Raw genomic sequence first — 22259 nt, 5'->3', positions numbered from 1 at the left:
GAACCTGGTGTCTCACAAGATTCAATTCAAACTGCCTACCTTAAAACTGCTAAGATTGATGGTTCCTCATTTGTGAAACATTTGAAATCTTATCAGCAATTCCTTATTCTAATTGCCCAGTAGCGATCAAATATATCTAGGAAATAAATATTGCAACTTACATGTAAAGAATAATATATGATGTGATCTTGGTTCTGATGCAAGCACATGACTACAAAATGGACAAGCGAATAACATGAATTATTCTCTATTAACTAATACAAAAAGACAATGTTCAACCTATGAATCAACCAGTAAATATTATATCCGTTTCCCTTTTTAGTTTGAGAGGGACTAAAAAGCTGGCCACTCATCTCTGCCCGCATGGTATTTTCCATCGATCTTATTTCATAGCATAATGTTCTTTTGCTTGATCAACTATTGAGAACACCTTTGGGTTGAAACTTTGCGAGACTCGCCCACACGATCGGATGATATCATCCGCTTGTTATTCCTGGAATAGCCGCATGTCCACCCATGTGGTCGAATCTCCAACAACTCAACATAGATATTTGCATTTGCTTCAATGTGCTAGAATACAGTCCTTTATTTTCGTTAGGTTTTGTTCCTAGTACGTATTAATAAATTCACATCGATTTTTCTTTGCCACTTCGCCTTGTAATTGCTAAGGTAATATGTCGCATACAGCTTTGAATGAAAGCTTGCTCGTCCGCGAGTTTAACATAGCTTCATAAAAAATGAAACCACAGCAGTAGGCTGGATCTATGATTGTGTGGGCATATTCAAGTCCGCTTTATTCCCTTCCAACGCATCATTCTTCTTCCATGCACTGGTTACCGTCTTTTGTTGTGTATAGAAAGACAATGCTGTTTTGCCGTTGAAAGTATTTGCACCTCCACCTGCGATGCTTCTTTTGTTCCCTGTAAATGCAAACATTGGCAATGGCACTGGTATTGGTACATTAATGCCCAACTGCCCGACTTCAGTGAGAGTCTGGAACTTCTGAGCGCTGAGCCCAGATGCAGTGAAGATGGCAGCCCCATTTCCGTACTCATTTCCATTTACGAGGTTGATCGCTTCGTCTAGATTATTCAACTCGATGCAAACAAGCACTGGCCCAAATATCTCTTCGCGGTAACATTCCATGTGTGGTTTGACATTGGTGATGATTGTTGGCCCGACCTAGAATACGTCGTCAGTAATTTCAAATTCAATTTGAACCGTAACATTTAAAGACATGGACGACATCAAGTGTAATGAAACTTTATAAGCAAGGCGCGGGAACTGAGATTCCAAGGATATGTTCATGGCAGCGTACCCAATTTCCAGCTGGGTATCCAGGAACCTTGTAATTGCGACCGTCGAGGAGTATTGTAGCACCTTCTCGCTCCGCATTTCCAATGATTGCTTCAATTCGTTGTTTGCTTTCTGGGTTAATTACTGGGCCAAGATCGGCTCCATTTTCAAATCCCCCGGAGACATTCAGTGCCTGTGCACGAGCTGCAATATCAGGTATCCAACTCCGTGAATCCCCCACAGTAACGAGCGCACTCAGCGCCATGCATCGCTGGCCAGCAGCTCCAAAGGCAGCAGCTGTGACAGCATTCAAAGTATCCTTCTTATTGCAATCTGGAAGGATGACAGCATGATTTTTAGCTCCTAGATTGGCCTGCACTCGCTTACCGTTCGCCGATGCTCGCGTATAGATATATTCCCCTACCTGGTTGCTTCCCACAAAGCTCACTGCTTTGATAAGAGTATGGTCAAGAATAAAGTCGACTGTTTTATGCTTGCCATGGATAATACTGAGAACACCGTTTGGCAGGCCTGCTCCCCGCATCAATTCAGCCAATATAATGGTAGCTCCTGGGTCTCTCTCAGATGGTTTGAGAATGAGACAGTTACCGGTTACAATTGCGGTAGGAATGGACCACAGAGGAATCATTGCGGGAAAGTCTAGTCGATGTAATAGAAAAATTAGTATATGTATCTACTTCCAGAGGTCTTTTATAAAAAGAAAAACTGTAGGCGTAGGAGGAAAATGGTAACGGAGAAAAAAATGGCAATGTAACATACTAAAGGGACAGATAGCGGCCACAACACCCAACGGCTCTCTGTAGGTTCTTGTTTCCATATCTTGAGAGACCTCGAGAATGTCACCGGTAAGCTGGGATGTAATACCGCAAGCAGTCTCAACGACTTGAATTCCCCGAAGGACGTCTCCTTTTGCGTCAGCGAATGTTTTACCTTGCTCAAGGGTAATACTAGCTGCGAGGCGATCCCAACTTTTTCGGAGTAGAGAGAGAAAACGGAACATAATCTGCTGGCGTGTCATAATACTTGTTGCTTTCCATTTTGGAAACGCTTCCTGAGCACTGAGAACTGCAGCTTCAAGCTCTTCGTCCGTATTTTGAGGTACGCTTGTAACCACTTTGTTGGTCGCAGGGTCACATACATCATACCAAGTATCGGAGGTAGACTCAAACATAGCATTGTTGAGGAAATGAGGACTTCGTGCGCAAGAGTTGTTGAGCTGGTGATGAGTTTGATAACGTGTGCCACCGTCCTCAGGATGGGATAAGTGTTGTCTAGTTGCCAAAAGGCGTCGCTGTGCTGCTATGTATGAGCTCATTTTTCAAATAACAATATTGTAGATCGAATTCAGCTGATGGTTTGTTTTCCCTTCTTGTTATTTTTCTTTCCTTTTCCTTTCTCCCTACCCTTGTGATAGAACTGTCCAAAGTGACTTACTGGGAAATGGAGGAGCAGGCTTAAGGATTTATCACCATGCCCTTTCACTTGCTGAAACGGCACAATTTGGTTCCGGAAAGAGGGGAAAGCCATCAGCCAAGGTTATTCGCCTATTAGACATATTTTATTTCACATTTCTCCGTATATTTGTGCCGAGCAGCAAGCCCATAGTCGGCTCCGAGCTTTCTGCATACAGGGTACGCCGGTCCGGCTCCTCCGACACTCCGAGGTCATTTCCAAAATTTGGAACGCCATGAAAATAAAGAAAGATGCTACAGTCGAGAGTTTTCAACTCATAAGACTTTATAGAACTCTTTGTAATTGGAGGTAGGAATATATTCATAACAGGAAAGAATATCGATTGGAGAAACGATCATGGCCCTCCCTCCATTGATAGGCCGTCGCGTGCCCGAGTTCGCATGGTTGGCTCCTTTCGTATGGTAGCAATCATGAATATTGAGAAAGTGCTGATGGGGCTTATAGGACCTTTTACTGGAATGCTACTTGCTGACTCAAGAGCATCTGTTGTTAAAATTGACCGCCACCCACGCCTATCTGCCAATCTAGCGGCCCATCCAACCCCCGACCTCTTGCCGAGACAAAAAACCTCTATCGCCGTTGACTTGAAGGTTCACTGTGGTGTAATACTGTGAACTAGCTTGCTAAGAAAGTGGGCATTATTCTTGATCCCTTTCGACCCAGCGTCTTAAAGAAAATTGGATTAGGACCTGATGTGCTTTGTGCAATCAACTCCAGATTGATCAATGGTCGTACGACTGGTTTCGGAAGAGATAGTTAATATTCTAGTATGGCTGGACACGACATTAATTATCTTAGCGTGTCACGAGTGTTATCAATTATCGGTCGTGCCGATGGAAGATTTTATCCTCCACTGAGTCTTATTGGAAACTTCGGTGGTGGTAGATTGATGCTGGTCACCGGTTTACTTCAGGTCCTATACGGCAGGGAGAAGTCTGGAAGAGCTCAAGTTGTTGAGGCCAATATGGTAGACGGAAGTTTTTATCTTGCGTCAATGCCGAGGCTGGGTATCAAGACTTGTACGCGGGATAAGGAGCGTAGAGATAATTTCTTGGACTGAGGCGGCCTTACTATGACACATAATAAACAATAGGCAGCAAGTACATGGCAGTGTAAGTCATTCAGGCTTCTCCCAGCTCGGCCTTTCTCATGTTAACTTATCTTCCACTATCTCAGTCACCGCCATCTGACTAACTGAACAATTTGACGGGGGTGCGTTAGAGCCTTAGTTTTTCAAACGGCTGATCAAAAGCCTCGATATTGATGAGAGGCAACTTCTAAAACATATGGGGGACCCAAAAACCTGGCCGAAGCTGCGCAAAACTTTTCAGGAGTACCTTTCAACTTTGAATGGGAGAAACTTCTTGATGGTACAGATGCCTGCTGTACACCAGGACTTACGCAACAAGAACTCGAGAAAAGTGGTCATTACCAGCGCGCAGCTTAACATTAGAATCGAGACCTGCCTTTGCCATAACTCAATATCCTTCAGGTGATAGGGGTTATGACGGATAAGGGCAAGGCGTTGACGGTGAAGGATGGACAGGTAAGATACTTCAACCTGTAGTATATAGAGAGGCAGTTATTATACAGCGGACTGTTTGGAAACGAGGAAAAGACTTTCAAATCCAGAACGGTGCATTCATCTGGTTCCCCCTTTCCAAATTATAGATTCAGCTAGTTTGTGTCAACTCATATACAGCTTTAAATGACAAAATTGGGCATCAATTAAAATAAGCTAAAATTTTATGTCATGTGAACATGTATGTATAAATCTAATTGATGCTACATATGGATCTACATATATGCGCCCGTGATTGAGTCATCTAATCATTTACCAGAAATTAAATTACGCTAGCTTTATTTCTAGCACAACCTTTCATTTCTCATTTCTTGCTTTGAATTCATATAAAATGAGAAAGTCCACTGCTGTAATGTATTGCTGGATTCCTATTACATGACTGATAACAAGGGGATGTCGAGCTTAAATCTTGGATGCCGCTGTTTCATACCAAACACCTTCATCCAACAATCTGTAAACAACAGAAAAGTCACAGCTTCTAGTCTCCTGATTATTCTCTAAAGTTGTATAGATTTCTTCAGCCTTGGGTCCCAAAAGCAAGGGAGCCTTTGCCTCAGAAGAAGCAGCAATTGCTAAACGAAGGTCCTTGTTCATATGACCCACAAGGAAGCCCCCCTTGTACTTTCTTGAGGCTGGAGCGGCACTCTGAACACCTGGAACTGGGTTATTCACTTCACTCGACCAGCATCTTCCAGTTCCGGCGTTGATAATCTGGGCAAGAACAGCTGGGTCAAGACCGGATTTCATTCCAAGGTTCATGGCCTCGGCAGTTGCAATATTGCTAATAGCTAGCAGATAGTTGTTCGCCAGCTTTGCTGCAAGTCCGGTACCTTGTGGCCCACAGTGGAAAATTCGTTTCCCCATCATCTCAAGAATGGGTTGTACCTGTTGAAATTCTGCTTGTGGCCCTCCTACCATAAAAGTCAACGTTCCAGCCGATGCTCCCACTACACCTCCGGACATAGGCGCGTCAATGAGATGCCCTAGATTGGACTCAGCCAGAGCCTTTTGAATAGATCGTGAGCTTTTGGGATCAATTGTCGAAGTATCAATTATAAGTCTGGCAGAGCGGTCGACTTTGGAGCCAGCTTGTACAACTTGGTTATATACAGTTTTCGCAATAGGGGGATTTGGCAAGCAGCTGATGATAATATCCTATGGAATAAAAAAAATTAGAAATGTTGGAAGGCCCTAATAGGGAATGTTCATGGGATGTAATACACAATTCCCGCTAATCTCTGCCACACCTGTAGCCACTTTAGACCCGGTCAAGTCAGTGGCTACACGCTGCGCTACTTCAGGATTTGCGTCGTAAATAAACAATTTATGGGATGCAGGGAGCTTGGCATGAAAGTTTCGGGCCATGGGACCCCCTTAATAAGACACTTGGTAAGTTTCCGGATGGAATTGAGTGTTTTCTGATCCAAGAGAAGCGGCAACAAAAAAGAAAAAAGAAAAGGAAAGATATAGGAACACCTACCCATCTGGCCGAGCCCAATAAAGCCCCATATTTTTGGGACGTCCGGGGAAAGCATGGTTTCCAGTATCCACTGAACGCTGAGAAATCGGAACTAAAGCATCAAGACTGCCAGGTTTCGACTGTAAACACTGGTCAGAGACTGCTGTTTTCTTGCCTGTAAGTCAAGGCAGGAGGCTTAAATTATAGGCGTTATGAGCACTGCTTTATTGAATAGGACGTGGTTAATGGCATCTATTCTCCGCCCTGCCGCTTATTGGTTTTTCGCTCGATGCCGACTTCCGCTATTCGGCTTTTCAAAGAAAATAATATGGCCCTGTCGTCATGACGTTGTGCTTTCTCTCTAGCGCCCACTTAGCGCTAGGTGCACATGCATTTAAGGAGGGCCAACTTACTATCGATTGGTTCGCAATGAAGAGCGGAAAACGGACCGGGATTCGGACATCAATTACATACCTCGGGAGAACAACACCTAAATAACATCTCATATAGTTAGAATCCGGAGAAATCTACTGATGTAATAGAATAGAAAAATAAATCCAAGGTTTTGTTTCTTACTCATCTTTTAAGATTCATCTCATTGACCTGAAAAGTGTGGAAGCCAAAGTCATCCGTCAAAATGGAACTTAGTTCCTGTGTTAACATACATACCTTGTCGCCAACGCATTTTTTGCCGCGGGCTGCTGCTATAGAACCAGAGGTAAATTTTATTGTTAGCAGTATTGTTTGGTGGATGCTTTAGCTAATGAGACGTGAACTCTTTCAGGCAACGGCAATTCATCATATTAGCTCCAGCAAAAACGTCATTCGCCGGTCTTACAAAGACTTTGCAAGACGGGCTAGTGGGTTGGCTTATTTCCTGCGAAGAGGAGGATTCCAAAGGGTTGGTATCTTGGCCACCAATACACCGGCATTTCTAGAGTCCATCTTCGGGATCGCCGGTGCTGGTGCGGTAAATGTTGGTATGTAGAAACAAGGAGGAGGCGAGATGAGCAAGACAGGTTAACAATATTTGTGAAACACATATAGCAATTAATTATCGTCTTCAGCCTGATGATATAAAATACATTTTTGAGCATGCTGAAGTGGACATGATCATTGTTGATCACGAGTTTGCACATATCTTGAATGACTTTAGATTAGCCCATCCTCAAGTCCCCTTGTTAGTCGATAGCGACACAGACGGCATTTCCGGGCCATTCGACATGGCTATATCAGAGGGTCAAGCAATCGACCTTCGAAATGGTGATATGGGCTGGTCTGGACTAGAAACTCAAGTCCCGCAAGAACACGCTATGCTCGCCATTTCATATACAAGTGGCACCACTTCCAGACCCAAGGGCGTTGTGTATACCCACCGCAGCATTTACCTTGCGGCGCTTAGTAACGTCATAGAGTCTGGACTATACTCGGACGATAGGAGGTGCAAGTATCTATGGATCCTGCCGATGTTTCATGCTATGGGTATGTTATGTTAATATCGGTCCACGCTAGCCCTACCGTCACTAATTTGCGACCAGGTTGGACGTTTCCATGGGCTGTAACTGCCGTCAGGGGTACACATTACTGCCTTCGGAAAGTCGACTATCCGCAGATATGGTCATTGTTAATCCACGAACACCTCACCCACTTTTGCGCCGCTCCTACAGTGAACAGGCTTCTGTGTCACACAAAGGAGGCAAGACGCCTGCCAGATCCAGTTTCAGTTACAGTGGCTGCAAGCCCACCATCTGCAGCTCTGTTTGAGCAGATGACCGCACTCAACTTGAAACCAGTACATGCCTATGGCCTTACCGAGACCCATGGGCCCATAACAAGGACATACTATATGCCCCAATGGGACAAACTTCAGGCCAATGTTCGATACCAGATGATGGCTCGACAAGGGCATGGAGTTGTTGCGGGATTGCCAGTACGCGTGATCAAGCCCTGGCTGCCAGAGGGGGAGCTAGTAGATGTTCAGCGCAACGGACAGGAAATCGGTGAGGTTGTCTTTCAAGGAAACCTCTGTGCCCATAGCTATTATAAAGATAAAGAGGCAACCAGAAAATTGTTTGCAGGGGGCTGGATGCATTCGGGTGACTTGGCAGTATGGCACCCCGACAGTGCAATTCAAATATTGGATCGAGCCAAAGACATAATCATCAGCGGTACGTGAACCAGATCTCGATCTACGCAAGTACGCTTGTTTTAAAATTCCTTTTCTTACTAAGGAGTGAATAGGTGGCGAGAACATTTCTTCGGTTGCAGTGGAAAACTTGCTCCTGGATCACCCGGACATCATCGAAGCTTCTGTAGTAGGTGTTGCCGATGAAAAATGGGGCGAAACTCCCAAGGCATATATCACTGTGGTACCTGGGTCTAAGGTGACACCTGCAGATGTCATCTCATGGGCTCGTAACAAATCCAAGATTAGTAAGTTCATGATGCCTCGGGAAGTTGAGATCATATCGGAGTTGCCGAAGACAAGCACTGGCAAAATCAAGAAGAAAGTGCTACGAGAAGCGGCAAGGAAGGCTTCAAGGAAATCATCTAAATTGTAAAATGTCTAGTATCATTACATGCTCTTTTATTGGCTTTAAATATTCTGTTTACAATAGATACAATGGCTTTTCACTGAGGCTGAGCAAGTCTCAATAGATTATACGATGAAATATTCATCTAATGACCACTACGTTCCTAATCATTCGCAAATTTGTTGCAATAATCTATATGTTGAATCCAGTAGAGTAGCCAACCAGTAACTTAACTCAAGAACAAACATTTCCCCACATGCACTGTTCATCGGTGGCGGCTTTCGCGGACCGCAAGCTCCGTGCTTCAAACCCACCTAGGGCAAATAAATATATTATATTAGCTAGCCGAAAAGGACTAGATTATATCCTCTCATACTCAAATCGTTGCAATCAGATCTATTGATAGCTATCTTGAAAATATGTTGGATTATCCCTTTCCTGGCTAAATCGATTCCAGTCCGAACCGTCTGCGACTTTCGAAAGCAGAAAAATCAGGAGGAAGAAAAATAAGGTGGGAAGGGGCTCGAAAGATAAAATGAGCGAAGGAGAAATTAGCCAGCTAGGGTGTATCCAGGAAAAAAATCGCCAGAAGCAGAAGTCAGCTCGTGCCATCGGTGCCTGCGCACGTTGCAATAAACGAAAGGTGCGATGCGACCGCTCTCTCAAGAATGGGGGCTGCACCAACTGCGTTTTAGACAATGTCGAGTGCGTCTTAAACAAGAATCTCAAAAGACACCCAGTCCTCTATGCAAAAAAGCCACAAAAGCGGAAATCAACTAATACGAGGATCCCACATAGAGAAAGTTACTACCAGGACTTTGACTGTTCAAACCAAGATGGCGAATTATCCCAATCAAAAAGGAAACAAAGAGAGCACTTTAATGAGGCCGACAACATAAGCACTATTGTCGCTCTCTCCGAAACAGATTTCCAATATCTATATTGCAAAGGCGCTTTCACATGGCCCGGAGATGAGTTACGTCAGGTTCTTTTCGAAGCATACATGACTGCTGTCCATCCCAATATGCCCGTTTTAAGGATTCAGCAGATCATCGATATCTTCTTATCCAAAGACGGGCATGGGGAGAGTTTCAGTTTGTTTTTAGGGCAAGCCATGATGGCAGCGGCATCAACGGCTGTCATGGTAGAAAAGATAGAGGCTTTAGGCTTCTCATCTCGTCAGTCGATGATTGAAAATTTTTTTCAAAAGGCTAAAGTATGTGATTTTTTATTCATGTCTTACACAGATAGTACATGGACATGACCCCATTCATCCCTCGCTCATTTATTTGGGGCTGAAAGCTAATAGACCATCTCTCTCTCTAATAAAGGCTTTGCATCAAGTAGGATACGAGAATGACGTCATAGCAAATACACAAACCATGTTGTTGATGAGCTTCTGTAACACTATTGAGCCCGCCTCCGAAAAGGATAGTCAGTATTGGCTTTCAAATGCCATAAGCATGGCATACCGCGCTCGCCTGCACCAAGACTGGCGCCATCACTTCCATTTTCTGTCCCATACCGAGATTGGATTACGAAAACGACTGTGGTGGACCTGTTTTCTACAAGATCGTCTTTCACGCGTGGATCGCCCGCGTTGTATTAATATTGAATCAAACGATATCGATGTGCCCAGTCTCACCTCGAACGATTTTGACTCAATTCATTTCGTTCCATCGTTGGATTTTTCGAGAAATATGGCAATTGATATCTTTTCTCGCGAGAGGTTTGCCGATGCTTTCATTCACAAAATTGCGGGATTTGTTTATTGTGAGTGTTGGGGTGTATATGGAAAGCAAATGGTTTTTGATTTTTAATTACCCTATGCAGTACTTGATGTCTATAGTTTGTGCGCTGACAACACACATACAACGCGGAGACACGGATTGTGGGGTGAGCTGCTGAAAATGAAAGGTAAATATATTCTCTGGCTGGCACACGCCTTGGGAGAATCATCTCTCCTTAATTTTTATTAGTAGTTAGTATATAATTTAGATAAATTTCACCATTGCGGCCGTATTGAGAGCAATAGGGTCAAAGTATCTGAGGCATTCGGTAAGAGATCTTGTTAATGGAAAAACCGGACCGGGGACCGAGGATCCGCTATGCAGGCCGCCATCCATATCTTTGTCACACGTTTTTATTGTCAGACGTATTTTGATATTTCCCAAACAAGCCTAATGAGTATAAAGAGCAGCTACCAAGTACCCTATAGAAGCGTAGGGTTCATCGAGTGGCTTTACTACTATCTATTCATTGTACACAGGACGTATGAGATCGGTTATTCCGACCTTGATCATGAGCAAGATACAAAGTAACACGAAAAAGTAAATCTAAGATCGAGGTAAGAAGATCTGGCTTCTCTCAAAACCAAAGCAATTCGAGTAACTTGGCTTTGCTGGCCAAGGTAGGTTGGGTAACTGTGTAGGACTTAGACTGCTAGCATTTGCTCGGTCTTCAAGTCGTTGGACACAAATCGTGCCCATCAATTTGCACGCTAATTCGTAGGATTTTGTGTCGTCTTGGTCCTATACGTATTGGCAACACGTTCAAGGACCTCCAGGGCTTTTCAAGTCGCAACAGAGAGGCTCAGGTATCGATTACGAGAAACACACAAAATAACTGGAAGGGAATGTTGGAGATATGCCACCACGGTAACCTTCGGTCAATCAATGCTGTCGCTGCCTGAAGACTTCGGTCCGCGTGGGAAAGAATCTGGACCACTTGAAGTATCGTTCAAGTCGCAGCGTATATTGCGGATACGACGAAAGATGTAGAGGCTGATATTACCTCGTAGTAACTCTAACATCGAGTGGGAGCACTCAATTGCATAAAATTCATTTAATTCTTTCTTGAGCTCACTTTCGTCGCGGGGTTTATTAGGGTTAAGAAACTTAGACATACGCCAAAGTGCAGTTTGATCAGGAGACCACACCAAAATCAGCAGAGCTAAAGAAGCTCCCCGTAGACCAACACTCGTTTTGCCCCATATGTTTCGAAGCTGTGAGACGTAGTAGATACGGCGATGTTGATCGAGGCTGCAATCTTCCAGGATCTCTGCCAAGATACAATCCCTAGGCAAATCAATGTGTAATTTGGCTTCAACCATATGCATCAAGGTGAAGCAGGCCATCCACGTGGCATGTGGCAAATTGGTCATGCGTAAGTACATAACATGCAATAGCCAAACTATGACATCGTTAAGTGTCGCACCCCAACCCCAAAATCGAGGCATGGCAATACAAGCGTGGTGAGGAAGCCGCAGGAGCATCCAAATGACGGCCCAGCAGCTTGGGACACCGCTGGGTTGTTTGCCTCAAGTTTTTGAAGCTGGTCGCGGTTGGAGGCCGAATTTTCTATGCAGCCATTGCTGCCATTTCCGGCTATTCTCCCAGGCGCCTGCTTAGATGGAGCACGCGGGCTATTTGGCCGGCACCGAGGAATATAGGTGTATTCGTCGTGAAAGCGCTGACAGGTCCTGCAGGGCTTCTCTCCATCGAATTTTCGCCTGTGCTTTCGACAAACGAGACAAGCATTTCTGGGTCTTTTGTCCAATCGGCGTACAGACATGGCTAGAGCATAATCACATCATGATCATCTTCATCATCATAGCGGAAACAAGCTGTTAGTAGCCACTCTTCGTTTACTGCCGTTCGGTTTATCTTTCTCAATCTGGCCCATGTGGTGTCCGATGTCCGATACAAGGTGTACGATATATGACGCTGCACGCCGCACAAGGCCCGTGATTTGCTGTGAAGTCGCTGATGTTGCTACTGATAATAATATGGACGGTATACATGATTCGTGGTTCAAATTGTTTGAGGACGACATTGACGCCGATCTTACTGTGTCGTATATAGAATTGTTCGTGAATTTTGGGTTGCGGATTTTCCGTCGGCAATATAGCGATGGCGATGCAGTTTTCTCTAACAAGTTCGGTTGCAAGTTGACTAGTGTAACGAATATAATATAATATCATCGCGGAACTGCTATATAAGTAATACACCCACCACCAACCCAACGCCTTGAAAAAAACGCAAAAATGAGCCATCATTCACCAAACAGCCATATATCCATAATTAGACTCTCAAGGATGTAGGTCTGACTTTCTCTGCCCCCTTCCTCATTCTCATCCATCAGATCGGCTAGTTGGAACCATCTAGGAGCATTCTTTTGGCCAACGAGCCCCGAAGACGGTTGCGAATACCATGCTGAAATCGTCTGGCTTCGACTTTTGGTAGTCACAGTCGAACAAGACGACGCAGGCGACAACAATTCACCTGCCTGAGACTGTATATCCAGTACGCTATCACAAAACTCATATCGTGGCATTTCCGCCATCTGCAGAGTCCCAATTAGCCTATCTAAGCCTAGATATAAAAAGGCACCAACATTCGACGCCTGCTATACTCACACACTGCGCGTTCATTTTGTTTTTAATAAGATAATATTTTCCAAATTCTGGTAGCTGTGCCTCACCAATTATCTTCCTTCCTGGCGACTGGAATATGCACGGAGAGCTTTCAAGATAGCAGTTGCTGCAGGGTTCACCATCGCTAGAGACGAAGTAGCGAACATGGCGTTTGTGACATATTAGACAGGCAGCCTTGGCTCSCGGATATTGTGATTTCTTCATTTCTAGGTGGAGGGTGTTGGGGCTAGCCATGACTGTTCGATTCGTTTGAAGGTATGCTAATATATCACTGTCCACGTTTCTGGTGGAATCGTCGAGGACCGCTCATTGTTTCTTCGTTTTTGTTTGAAAAGGAATAATATGAATGACATAAATGGGGTAAACGATGGGGTCTAATGTTAAATTCTAGAAATATGTCAGTGATTATATGCGGACCCGCAAGCAAATCTTCGGCCCCAGCGGATCGAGGTTGTTCGCCGAGTCAAGGAGTTAGGGCCTCATATCTATAAGATAAAAAAGAAAGAAAAATATATTAAGATTTCCACATTTTAAAAATTAATGTGTTAGGGCAATAACTTATGTATTTTTGTAGCATCTAGCTGATAGCATGCCTTCGAGGGAGACCTAGGGGCCGGGGCTCGGTGTACAGTATATTGATTATTTTCACAACGCTATATAACTTTTTTCTATAAAATTCAATGTTAGAGTAATATTATAGTAATATTAAAAACTTGTATTTCCAAATGTACAGAACATAAAATACGAAATTTGTCGGTAATCCTCTTATTGACTTCCATAAAGGAACGCAAGGAACATTTCTATATCGCGGCTCTTTGGTTCAACACACAGTTTCTACGGTTTCTCAACCATAAACCTGGTGACTGCTATTCTGATAAATCTCACAATTGTTTTACAGTTTCGGTTCGTTCCTTTTTAAAGCCATTCAGACGTTTGAAATTCCAATCTACTAGTATATTGCAAAACGACATCACATATGAAGTGTTCATCAGTGACCTCACAGCGGTAGCAAAGCACCTGGGTTCTCTTTCGTCCCAAGGTAATAGGAGAGGTCACTACCATCAAACTCGCCTATTGTAAAACCAGTACCGAGAAACTCGAACGGGTTGCAACTAACATATCGTATATCATAGTCCTCATACCTCGGCTCTGCGAGCAACTTAAAAAATACCAACCGAGATCCAGGGAACATAGTCAATGGCCCATCATTCCTACCCCGTTTAAACCAACTAGAACAACCGGAGCTCCAGGCTGTTCGCTTTAGGAAGAGGTCAGCGTGCTCTACAAAAGCCTCTGCTCTTTCACGACGGGGTGCCAGTGATCGAATGTTTTCTGTTTGCATCTTCTTAATGATTGATAGTATGTGTGTGGATAGTAGCTCGATGATAGGGAGAAAGGAACCGTGTCCAACGGGACCATAAGCGCCTCCCATTGTCCAGTAATTTGGAACTAGGAGTATTGTCACTTTTTGTTGTACTATTCAGGATATTTTCATGAAGAGATGGCTTACTTTCTGGCACTCCGATTGCAAGATATGAAATCGGCTTCTCGGCATATAGGTCCTGAACATTCTTACCATTGGCTACTACCGGGAATCTAGGACTCCACGATGTATCGAATCTATGATATAATTAGTTTTTTGCTTGAAAGTCGTTAGGTCTCACTCACCCAGTAGCGCAGATAATAACGTCCACCTCATGTTCTACCCCAAAGTGATCAACGAATCCCTTGGGAGTTATTTTCTGCACTTCTCCGGTGAATGTGTGAACATGAGGCAGTGTCAAAGCTTCTAAAAACCCATTACCGGGCTATATCACTCGTCAATTACTAAAAATGATCCCCTGATAATAAAGCATGCTTTGAGAAGTGGTTACTTACTGTCGGTCGTCTGCATCCTACTGGGAATGTAGTCGGAATTATCTTTTCAGCCAGCTCGAGTTTGCCATGTAACTTCTCTTTCATTTGATCGATCGCAAACTAGATTTTATAAAAGTGAAATTATTAGCATATCCAAATACGTCCCAGAAATTCATATCGAAATAGAGCTAGCTTACCTGTTTCGACTCAGCGGCTTCCGGTGTTCCATTCAGAATAAATTTGAATCGCTGATTAAGCTCATTCTCGATAGCTTTGCAGTAATCTTGGTACTCTAGATATCTTTCCGCAAAATCTTGCTTTTGTTCGGGAGTATATTCGAAATTCGCACCATTAGGGCCAGCATACTTCTGCGCAAAGCCGGCTGTAATCCATGTAGGCGATCTCACCCAGGTGTATAATTGAGAGACCTTGTTCGCAATATTGGCAATGACCTGGATACCGCTAGATCCGATTCCAATCACAGCAACACGTTTTCCATGCAGCTGAATCTTTGTATCGTAATTTGCGGTATGACATAGTTTGCCCTTGAAGTCAGATAAACCCTGAATATTTGGCCATTTCCAAGCACTTTGATGGGCGAAAAGATAATTAACATATAATACTACGTAGGTAGGAAACAGGGATACTGGGCTTACTTCAGAATACCGCCTCCGTTAATGAAGATTTCCGCACTATCAACGAAAGTCTTCCCATTAGTCAGATCTTTCACGTGGACGTCCCATACACCTTTTTCATCGTCCCAGTATGCCCCAACAACCTGATGCCGGAGCCTGAAAAACTTCGTAAGATCGAATCTATCCACGACGTCCTTGAAATACTGCCAGATTTCTTCCGAATACGAGTAGAAATGGGACCAGTCAGGCTTTCGCGCCCAGGTAAACTAAATATTTAGGTCAGCTTCATGGATGATTGCGGGAGAATTCCTTTCAGTCGAGCAGAATCCACTCCATGAATTAATACCTGATAATTGACGGATGGAATGTCACATGCACATCCAGGATATCTACGCCATCGGCCTTAGTAAACTAGAGTTGTAAAAAAGATGAGGGTTAGAGGATCGGATACCTGTTCTCAAGCCATGTTCCTCCAATATCCTCGTTTTTATCGTAGCATACCAAAGACACATCTTTCATTCGATCTTGCATGAACTTGCTGAAGCAGATGCCCGATGCCCCAGCTCCAACGTAAATGACCCGCAACGGACGCTGTGTTCCGTAAAGCTGTTCCTTGATGCGGTATCCATGTTCATTTTCCCTTTGCCATCCGTATTTGTCGGGCAAAGAATTTAGATAGGCGACAGAAGGTGGGGAAATGTCACCTTTTTTCTCTGTATCCATGATTGACGATAGCTAAACGAGTTGGTATATATTTGCAGGGGATAGATAAGTTATGAAATACCAGTGAGTAATAGGAATACAGAAAGCTTACACAGGAAGATATTCACTTTACCCCTAAGAATCTTGTGTTACTCTAGTTTATTCTGTCCACACTTTATAATATCACGAGCCTTTAAAATCACCATCGCCTGTAAATGAAAATGGAGAAACTCGACTCAAAAAGGAGACATGAGTCAGGCTTTTGATGAGCTATAGTTGACTTTCCTAATAATTGATACTTTGTAATGGGGCATTACTAACTAATTGTGCGGGGAAAGCGGAAATACCGAGAAGGCGTCTTATTTCCTTTTTCGGGGAGATAATGTGATCTGTGACAAGATCAATTTACGTGCATTCAAAACTCGAATTATTTCTTTAAAACAAGAAATGACGGCGCTGGAGACGGCGTCTTGTATCCTAAACTACCACAAGCTAACGCATGGCAACTAACTTCACAGGAATGGAGAGAGACGACTTGCAACAACATTAAATCTAACAGCTTCATCTACGGCATACACGGCCACAAGTGTTCACGTCAGAACAACTTCGCCAACAATCGGTATGCAGTCGAACGACCATCTTCTTCTAAACGAGGTGACTCGTCCCATGTTTCCATGGCGACCCGCAAAAGGCCTCCTATCGTATGGATGCGCTTTTACAGAGCTGCTCCATACCAATCTCACCCGCATGAGAAAGGAGCGCGTCTTTGTCGTGGTGTCGAAATCACTCGCGGAAAGTACCAATGAATTGAATAGATTAAAGGAGTGCTTGGGAACGAGGTTGGTAGGGATCAAAATTGGGTTCCCGAGTCATCCACCATTCGAAGATGTTTTGAAACTTAGTGATGACATGTATGTCTTTGTTTCCATTGCCGAAATGTAATTTCAACGGCCGACTTATCTGTAGTCAASGAGCCGATGCGGATGCTGTTGTTACCTTGGGTGCGTCTCTCATCTCCCTCTTGCTTTTTTTTTTCTTGCGATTTTCTAAACTTTTGGAGTTTTAATTGATGTGTTTAATCAGGAGGCGGATCAATAATAGATGCTGTCAAATTAGTCGCTTTGAGTATCTCTAACGGCGTCCATGACTTTGATAGTCTCGAGGGTCTCAGCAAGGCTACAGCATACACTATGGAAACTGAGAATGACTTCGCAAACTACACCGACTGTCCTGATATAAAACCCGCAGCATTAACTAAGATCAGTATTCCGACGACGCTATCAGCCGGTGAATACTCTCCGTATGCTGGTGCCGTCGACCCCCGAGACGGTGTCAAGAAACTTTTCATCCACCAAAGCCTGATTTGTGATGTAGTAATTCTTGACCCCGAGTTAACCAAAACAGTACCTGAGTGGGTTTGGATGAGTTCGGGGGTACGGTCAATTGACCATTGTGTGGAACTTCTGAGCAGCCTTCGCCAGCATGAAACGCAGACAGAAGAGTCGGCTAAAAGGGGTCTTGTGATGGTCGCACGCGGGTTGCTCAAGCTTCGACTGAATCCACAAGACGTTGAGAGTCGGCTCGAGACTCAAATTGGCTCGAATTATGCTATGGATGGTATAAGTCGTCAAATTATCCTTTTATTTTATCGATCGCTTATTTCGAGCAAATTAGGTCTATCTCGGGGCATACATCTGGGTGCCTCGCATGCTATTGGCCATCAACTTGGGACTATGAATGTTGCTCATGGTGAGTATTCATTCTCTGGAAAATGCAATTATATTTATAACGGAAAATCTACCCTTCAGGTCATACATCCTGCATTCTCAGTCCCGCAGTGATGAAATACAACGCCTCCGCCAACGCACACCGCCAGAAACGTGCTTTGGATACATTGTGGGGAGACCCATATATACACGATGTTCTAGAACGGTGCGGTCTTATTCATTCTCAAAGCGATTTGGGAGACACGCTTCATGAGTTATTTGGGCAGTTGGGTGTACCTCGGACATTAAAGGATGTGGGCGTTTCTGGTGAGCAACAACTCGAGACCTTGGCTCAAAGAAGCTTAGAAGATCCTTGGTGTCGAACAAATCCGATTTCTTTAACACGACCTGAGCAGGTCATGGAAATTCTCAGGAAGGTAGAAGGTTGAAATTAATCAGTCTCATGCCATATCATATAGCCATTCACTATACTGAGAATATAACTTTATCAAACATACTATAGCCTGCTTCCTAGTTAAATTGCAATCCACTGATGTAGACTGTTTAAATTCTTTAGTTCTTATCCTATATATTGTCCACACTTACCATACTCTCTCAGTGTCCACACAGATGATGAACAGTACATATGTATGACGTTCATGACATCGAACGCCTGCTTAGGCTCTTCGAGTTATTTGTCACAGCATGGAAAAAACTGACTAATCCCAATGAGTGTGTTGAAATATAGACTTTCTTCCCCGCATCTGACCGAGATAATGATTAGGATGAACGAATCAAAAGTAATTAAGAGACGCCGACCTATTACCCCACGGGGAATGTCCATGACCCCTAAGAAATTGCCTGGCATTACCGATTCGCTGAAGCTATTATTGAATTTGAAATGATACAACAGCACTACATACACTTTCACAGTCAAAGTTTGAATCCTAAGCTAAATACAAAGTAAGGGATGATGGTCTCGGATTTCATCTTTCAGTTGACCTTTTTTTACGGGATTCCAAAAGTCATCAAAAACGCTTAGAAAATTAACCTACATTACTGACCAAGATGGGCCAAGTATCTGGGTTCAATCTATCTGTACGTTCTCTCCGACCAACTCATGAAGACTATTTAATTAAATCTTTCACAGATCGTACTAGCCCTCTGCTTAGGCAGTCTGACCTACGGATACATTTTAGCCGTCATCACTAATACACTTGGACAGCCTGGATTCTATACTTATTTCAACCTCACTACGGACATAACGGAGACCGAGAAATATGGCTATACAAACCGGATTATCGGTGCCATAAATGGCATCTTCTCTGCTGGTGGCGTCTTCGGCGCTATATTCTCTGCTTGGATGAGCGAGGTACATGGGCGGAAGAGAACTCTGAGCATAACAACCATCGTTACGTTGATTGGTGGTGCCTTACAGACAGGGTCTGTTCATGTTGGAATGTTCCTTGTAGGACGTTTTGTATCTGGATTTGGAGCTGGTATATCCATTCTCTCTCCTTTAAACTTCATGGCTAAGTTGTTAATCAGGCATGTTAATCACTATTGTACCTGTTTTCCAATCTGAAATCGCGCCGCCAGAGAACAGAGGAATGCTGGTCTCATTGAACGGCGTTCTCATCGTGGTCGCTTATAGCTTGGCAGCATGGATTGGCGTGGCCTGCTACTTTTCGACGAACGTGGCGTTACAATGGCGCTTCCCGCTCGCTGTACAGATTCTTTGGCCGTTACTTCTTCTAGCCACGCTGCCAATTGTTCCAGAGTCTCCCCGCTGGCGTAAGTGCAATCTACTGTTTTGAGCATTTCGAGACTAACATGGAACTTCAAAGTACTTGCCAATGGGAATACACAGGCTGCCTGGGAAGTTATCTCCAAATTGCATCATGAATCAGCTGAAGGACTCGCTCGAGCCGAGTTCGAGCAGATGCTACAGCAAATCAGGGCTGACATTGCTGCTGCGGAGAACGAGAGTTTGTTGGATTTGTTCCGTAAGCCAAGCTACCGCAAGCGATGTATCTGTGCATTTCTTGTCATGTATGCCGGTCAGGCATCAGGGAATCTTGTAATTGCCAGTAAGCTTCAGACGTTCTTTATTCTACGATTGGGAAACTAACAAACATTCAGACTACAGTGTCATCATATACAAAGGCCTTGGACAGACCGGCGTCATCCCACTCATTCTAGCAGCCGTTTACTGCTCTGTCTCGGTTTTCTTGAATTATTTATGTGCGCTTTTCATCGATCGAATAGGCCGAGTCACTCTGTTTGGTATGTACCATTGGTATCTATCAGTACATTAACAAACCACAAAACTCCTGACGATAGATAGTTATCGGTCTTACCGGGTGCTTGGTATGCCTTTGTGTAGAGTCCGCCCTGCTTGCCGAGTATATCGCTTCATCAAATCAAGGAGGTCTGAAGGCGGCCACATTTTTCATATTTTTCTTCATTGTCTGGTACGTCCACCGACACCACATATATGTATGAGATTTTGCTAATATTACACAGGTACGGTGGCTGTATCGATGCGAACACGTACGTCTACTGCGCTGAGATATTTCCCACCCACATTCGTCCACGCGGAATGGCATTATCCATGGTGACTTTGTTCGTGACATCGACGCCATTCCTGGAAGCCGCTCCGACGGCTTTTGCGACAATTGGGTGGAAATATTACCTTGTCTTCATCGTCCTGACAGCCATTAATATTCCGATTATGTACTTGTATCTCCCTGAAGTACGTTTTTCGTATTCATCCTTTTACCTTTCTGCTATCCTTGGTTTTATGGCAACACTAATTTTTTTTCTGGAAACACAGACTAAAGGCATCACACTTGAAGAAATCAGTGGAAAGTTCGGGGATCATGTCATTATACATCTAAATGAGAGTAGAGGGAAGGTGGATCTGGTGGAGACTGAGAATGTAGATAAGGGCGATGGAGTCAGAAACGGGAATGTTGCTGGAGAAAGTCTATCGGTCTAAGCGCCGGATACTGCGTTATTTGCGGGTTAGTCGATGTGCTCTAATTTTTTGGGGGGAATAAGCAGCTGCTTAGCATTTCATGTGCCCGGGTCTTCTAACTTACCTGAGAAAAAAAAGATTTTATCATTTTCAACATGTCACGCCTACCGCCTATCGCTTGTGATTGATTACTGCATTCGATTTATATTGCTTTATATTGCTGAAGTTATTCAAGAAGCAATGCGTGTAATCTATTGGTTGGCAAGGAATTCCTCTTCTTTCAATTAGAATTTTTGGCGTATTCCACTAAGTGTTCAAATGTTTAAGACTTGCCTGACATTGAGAATCTAATATGCTAGTCGCTTCATTTGCCATGATAATTTCTAATCCCACCTGCAATCTCTCCACTAATCAAGCCATCCAGCCCTTTCAACATATCTTCGTGGTATACTCTCGCAGCAGACAACTCGGTAAAAGCATTGAAGCCATGGGGCAGCCCTGGATACACCACGACTGAGCAAGGCACATCGAAATTCCAAAGCTTCCTCGCATACGCCAGCCCTTCATCTCGCAGCGGATCCAAGCCGCAGATCTGGATAAAAGTCCGTGGAAACCCAGTGAAGTCTTTGGCCAGTAGCGGTGATACCTGAAGATCAGTGATGTTGGGGGGATTATAATACGCCCAGAACTGATCTAGCGCTGCTCTTGATAGCAGCGGCGCATCTTCGTTTTGGCGCATGCTCTCCAGTTCGTATTCCTCCGATGGGTAACAGTTGCGATGACAAACAACTGGTATTTGGAGTAGGGTGCCAGAGATCGGAATACCGCCGGCAATGGCCTTTCTAGTGACAACGGCGGCCTGGAAGGAGAGGCGCCATGTTAATCACTGCGCCTACAAAGGTTGGATACGTGTATATTAGTTCTTACCAAATTGGCACCGGCGCTGCTACCTCCGAGAATAATACATGAGCGGGATATTTGAAGCTCGCTTGAATGATTCAGGACCTTCGGAACCATGGTAAGAAAACACCCGGTATCAATATAGTTCTAGTACTAACCCAGTTTAATGATTCCCAAACATCAAGTATCGCTGCAGGATACGGGAACTCTGGAGCCCTGTTTTTGGATCAGCCTTGTTTGCATGAAAATGAGATAGGGAAGGAGATACAGCGCATAATCCACGCTAACAACCACAGTATCACAGCGCTTGCATGCGGACCTACACACGGTATCATCAGCGTCCAGATTTCCAAGCGTCCAACCGCCACCGTGCAAGCTAGAGTAATTAGATATACGTAATATATAAGAATGTGGTATTGATTTCCACCTACTAAATCAACACTGGAAGACCAGAATCAGTGCTTTTCTCTGTTTCTGGCTTGTAAATTCGCAGTTTGATCCCAGTCCGTCCATCTCCATTCGGAGTCGGTATTTCAATATCTTCAACACGGAGGCCATCCGTAATTAGATACTTTTTGGAATCTGCTGCTCTCCGCTTTGTGTTGTTATAAATCGCTCTAAGCTGCTCCAGAGGCCCCTCGTAGGATGGTATAATTGAGTGGTTTTCCTTGCAAAACTT

At 44.0% G+C, this 22259-nt stretch overlaps 7 protein-coding genes across 7 annotated transcripts; 3 read left to right on the top strand and 4 right to left on the bottom strand.

Moving 5' to 3' along the window:
• Positions 1–762: 762 nt before the first annotated feature.
• On the bottom strand, positions 763–2488 carry BHQ10_005053 (uncharacterized protein; the record flags this gene model as incomplete). Its single annotated transcript, XM_040877487.1, has 4 exons — positions 763–1182; positions 1319–1629; positions 1684–1956; positions 2077–2488. 4 exons carry the CDS (start codon positions 2486–2488, stop codon positions 763–765), a joined length of 1416 nt encoding a protein of 471 aa, XP_040733557.1.
• Positions 2489–4774: 2286 nt separating this feature from the next.
• BHQ10_005052 (uncharacterized protein) lies at positions 4775–5239 on the bottom strand (the record flags this gene model as incomplete). The annotated part of the gene is made up of 1 exon (XM_040877486.1): positions 4775–5239. The coding sequence occupies one exon, from the start codon at positions 5237–5239 to the stop codon at positions 4775–4777; it is 465 nt and encodes a 154-aa protein (XP_040733556.1).
• Positions 5240–6468: 1229 nt separating this feature from the next.
• On the top strand, positions 6469–8392 carry BHQ10_005051 (uncharacterized protein; the record flags this gene model as incomplete). The annotated part of the gene is made up of 5 exons (XM_040877485.1): positions 6469–6549; positions 6616–6811; positions 6879–7313; positions 7370–7999; positions 8073–8392. 5 exons carry the CDS (start codon positions 6469–6471, stop codon positions 8390–8392), a joined length of 1662 nt encoding a protein of 553 aa, XP_040733555.1.
• A 5405-nt stretch (positions 8393–13797) lies between these two features.
• On the bottom strand, positions 13798–16015 carry BHQ10_005050 (uncharacterized protein; the record flags this gene model as incomplete). The annotated part of the gene is made up of 9 exons (XM_040877484.1): positions 13798–13912; positions 13976–14249; positions 14311–14420; positions 14469–14608; positions 14679–14777; positions 14855–15245; positions 15314–15558; positions 15639–15681; positions 15744–16015. The coding sequence occupies 9 exons, from the start codon at positions 16013–16015 to the stop codon at positions 13798–13800; spliced, it is 1689 nt and encodes a 562-aa protein (XP_040733554.1).
• Positions 16016–16615: 600 nt separating this feature from the next.
• On the top strand, positions 16616–18149 carry BHQ10_005049 (uncharacterized protein; the record flags this gene model as incomplete). The annotated part of the gene is made up of 5 exons (XM_040877482.1): positions 16616–16905; positions 16961–16995; positions 17078–17611; positions 17669–17743; positions 17803–18149. 5 exons carry the CDS (start codon positions 16616–16618, stop codon positions 18147–18149), a joined length of 1281 nt encoding a protein of 426 aa, XP_040733553.1.
• A 619-nt stretch (positions 18150–18768) lies between these two features.
• Positions 18769–20701, top strand: BHQ10_005048 (uncharacterized protein; the record flags this gene model as incomplete). Its single annotated transcript, XM_040877481.1, has 8 exons — positions 18769–18798; positions 18851–19199; positions 19249–19494; positions 19548–19790; positions 19843–19986; positions 20048–20174; positions 20227–20455; positions 20537–20701. The coding sequence occupies 8 exons, from the start codon at positions 18769–18771 to the stop codon at positions 20699–20701; spliced, it is 1533 nt and encodes a 510-aa protein (XP_040733552.1).
• A 343-nt stretch (positions 20702–21044) lies between these two features.
• Positions 21045–21697, bottom strand: BHQ10_005047 (uncharacterized protein; the record flags this gene model as incomplete). Its single annotated transcript, XM_040877480.1, has 2 exons — positions 21045–21539; positions 21608–21697. 2 exons carry the CDS (start codon positions 21695–21697, stop codon positions 21045–21047), a joined length of 585 nt encoding a protein of 194 aa, XP_040733551.1.
• Between the last annotated feature and the right edge of the window lie 562 nt (positions 21698–22259).

Source organism: Talaromyces amestolkiae (genome assembly GCF_001896365.1).
Source record: "Talaromyces amestolkiae strain CIB chromosome Unknown scaffold8.1, whole genome shotgun sequence".
Taxonomy (NCBI): Eukaryota; Fungi; Ascomycota; class Eurotiomycetes; order Eurotiales; family Trichocomaceae; genus Talaromyces; species Talaromyces amestolkiae.
Note: the sequence above shows the minus strand (reverse complement) of the source record. Positions and strands in the feature narration are given on the sequence as shown.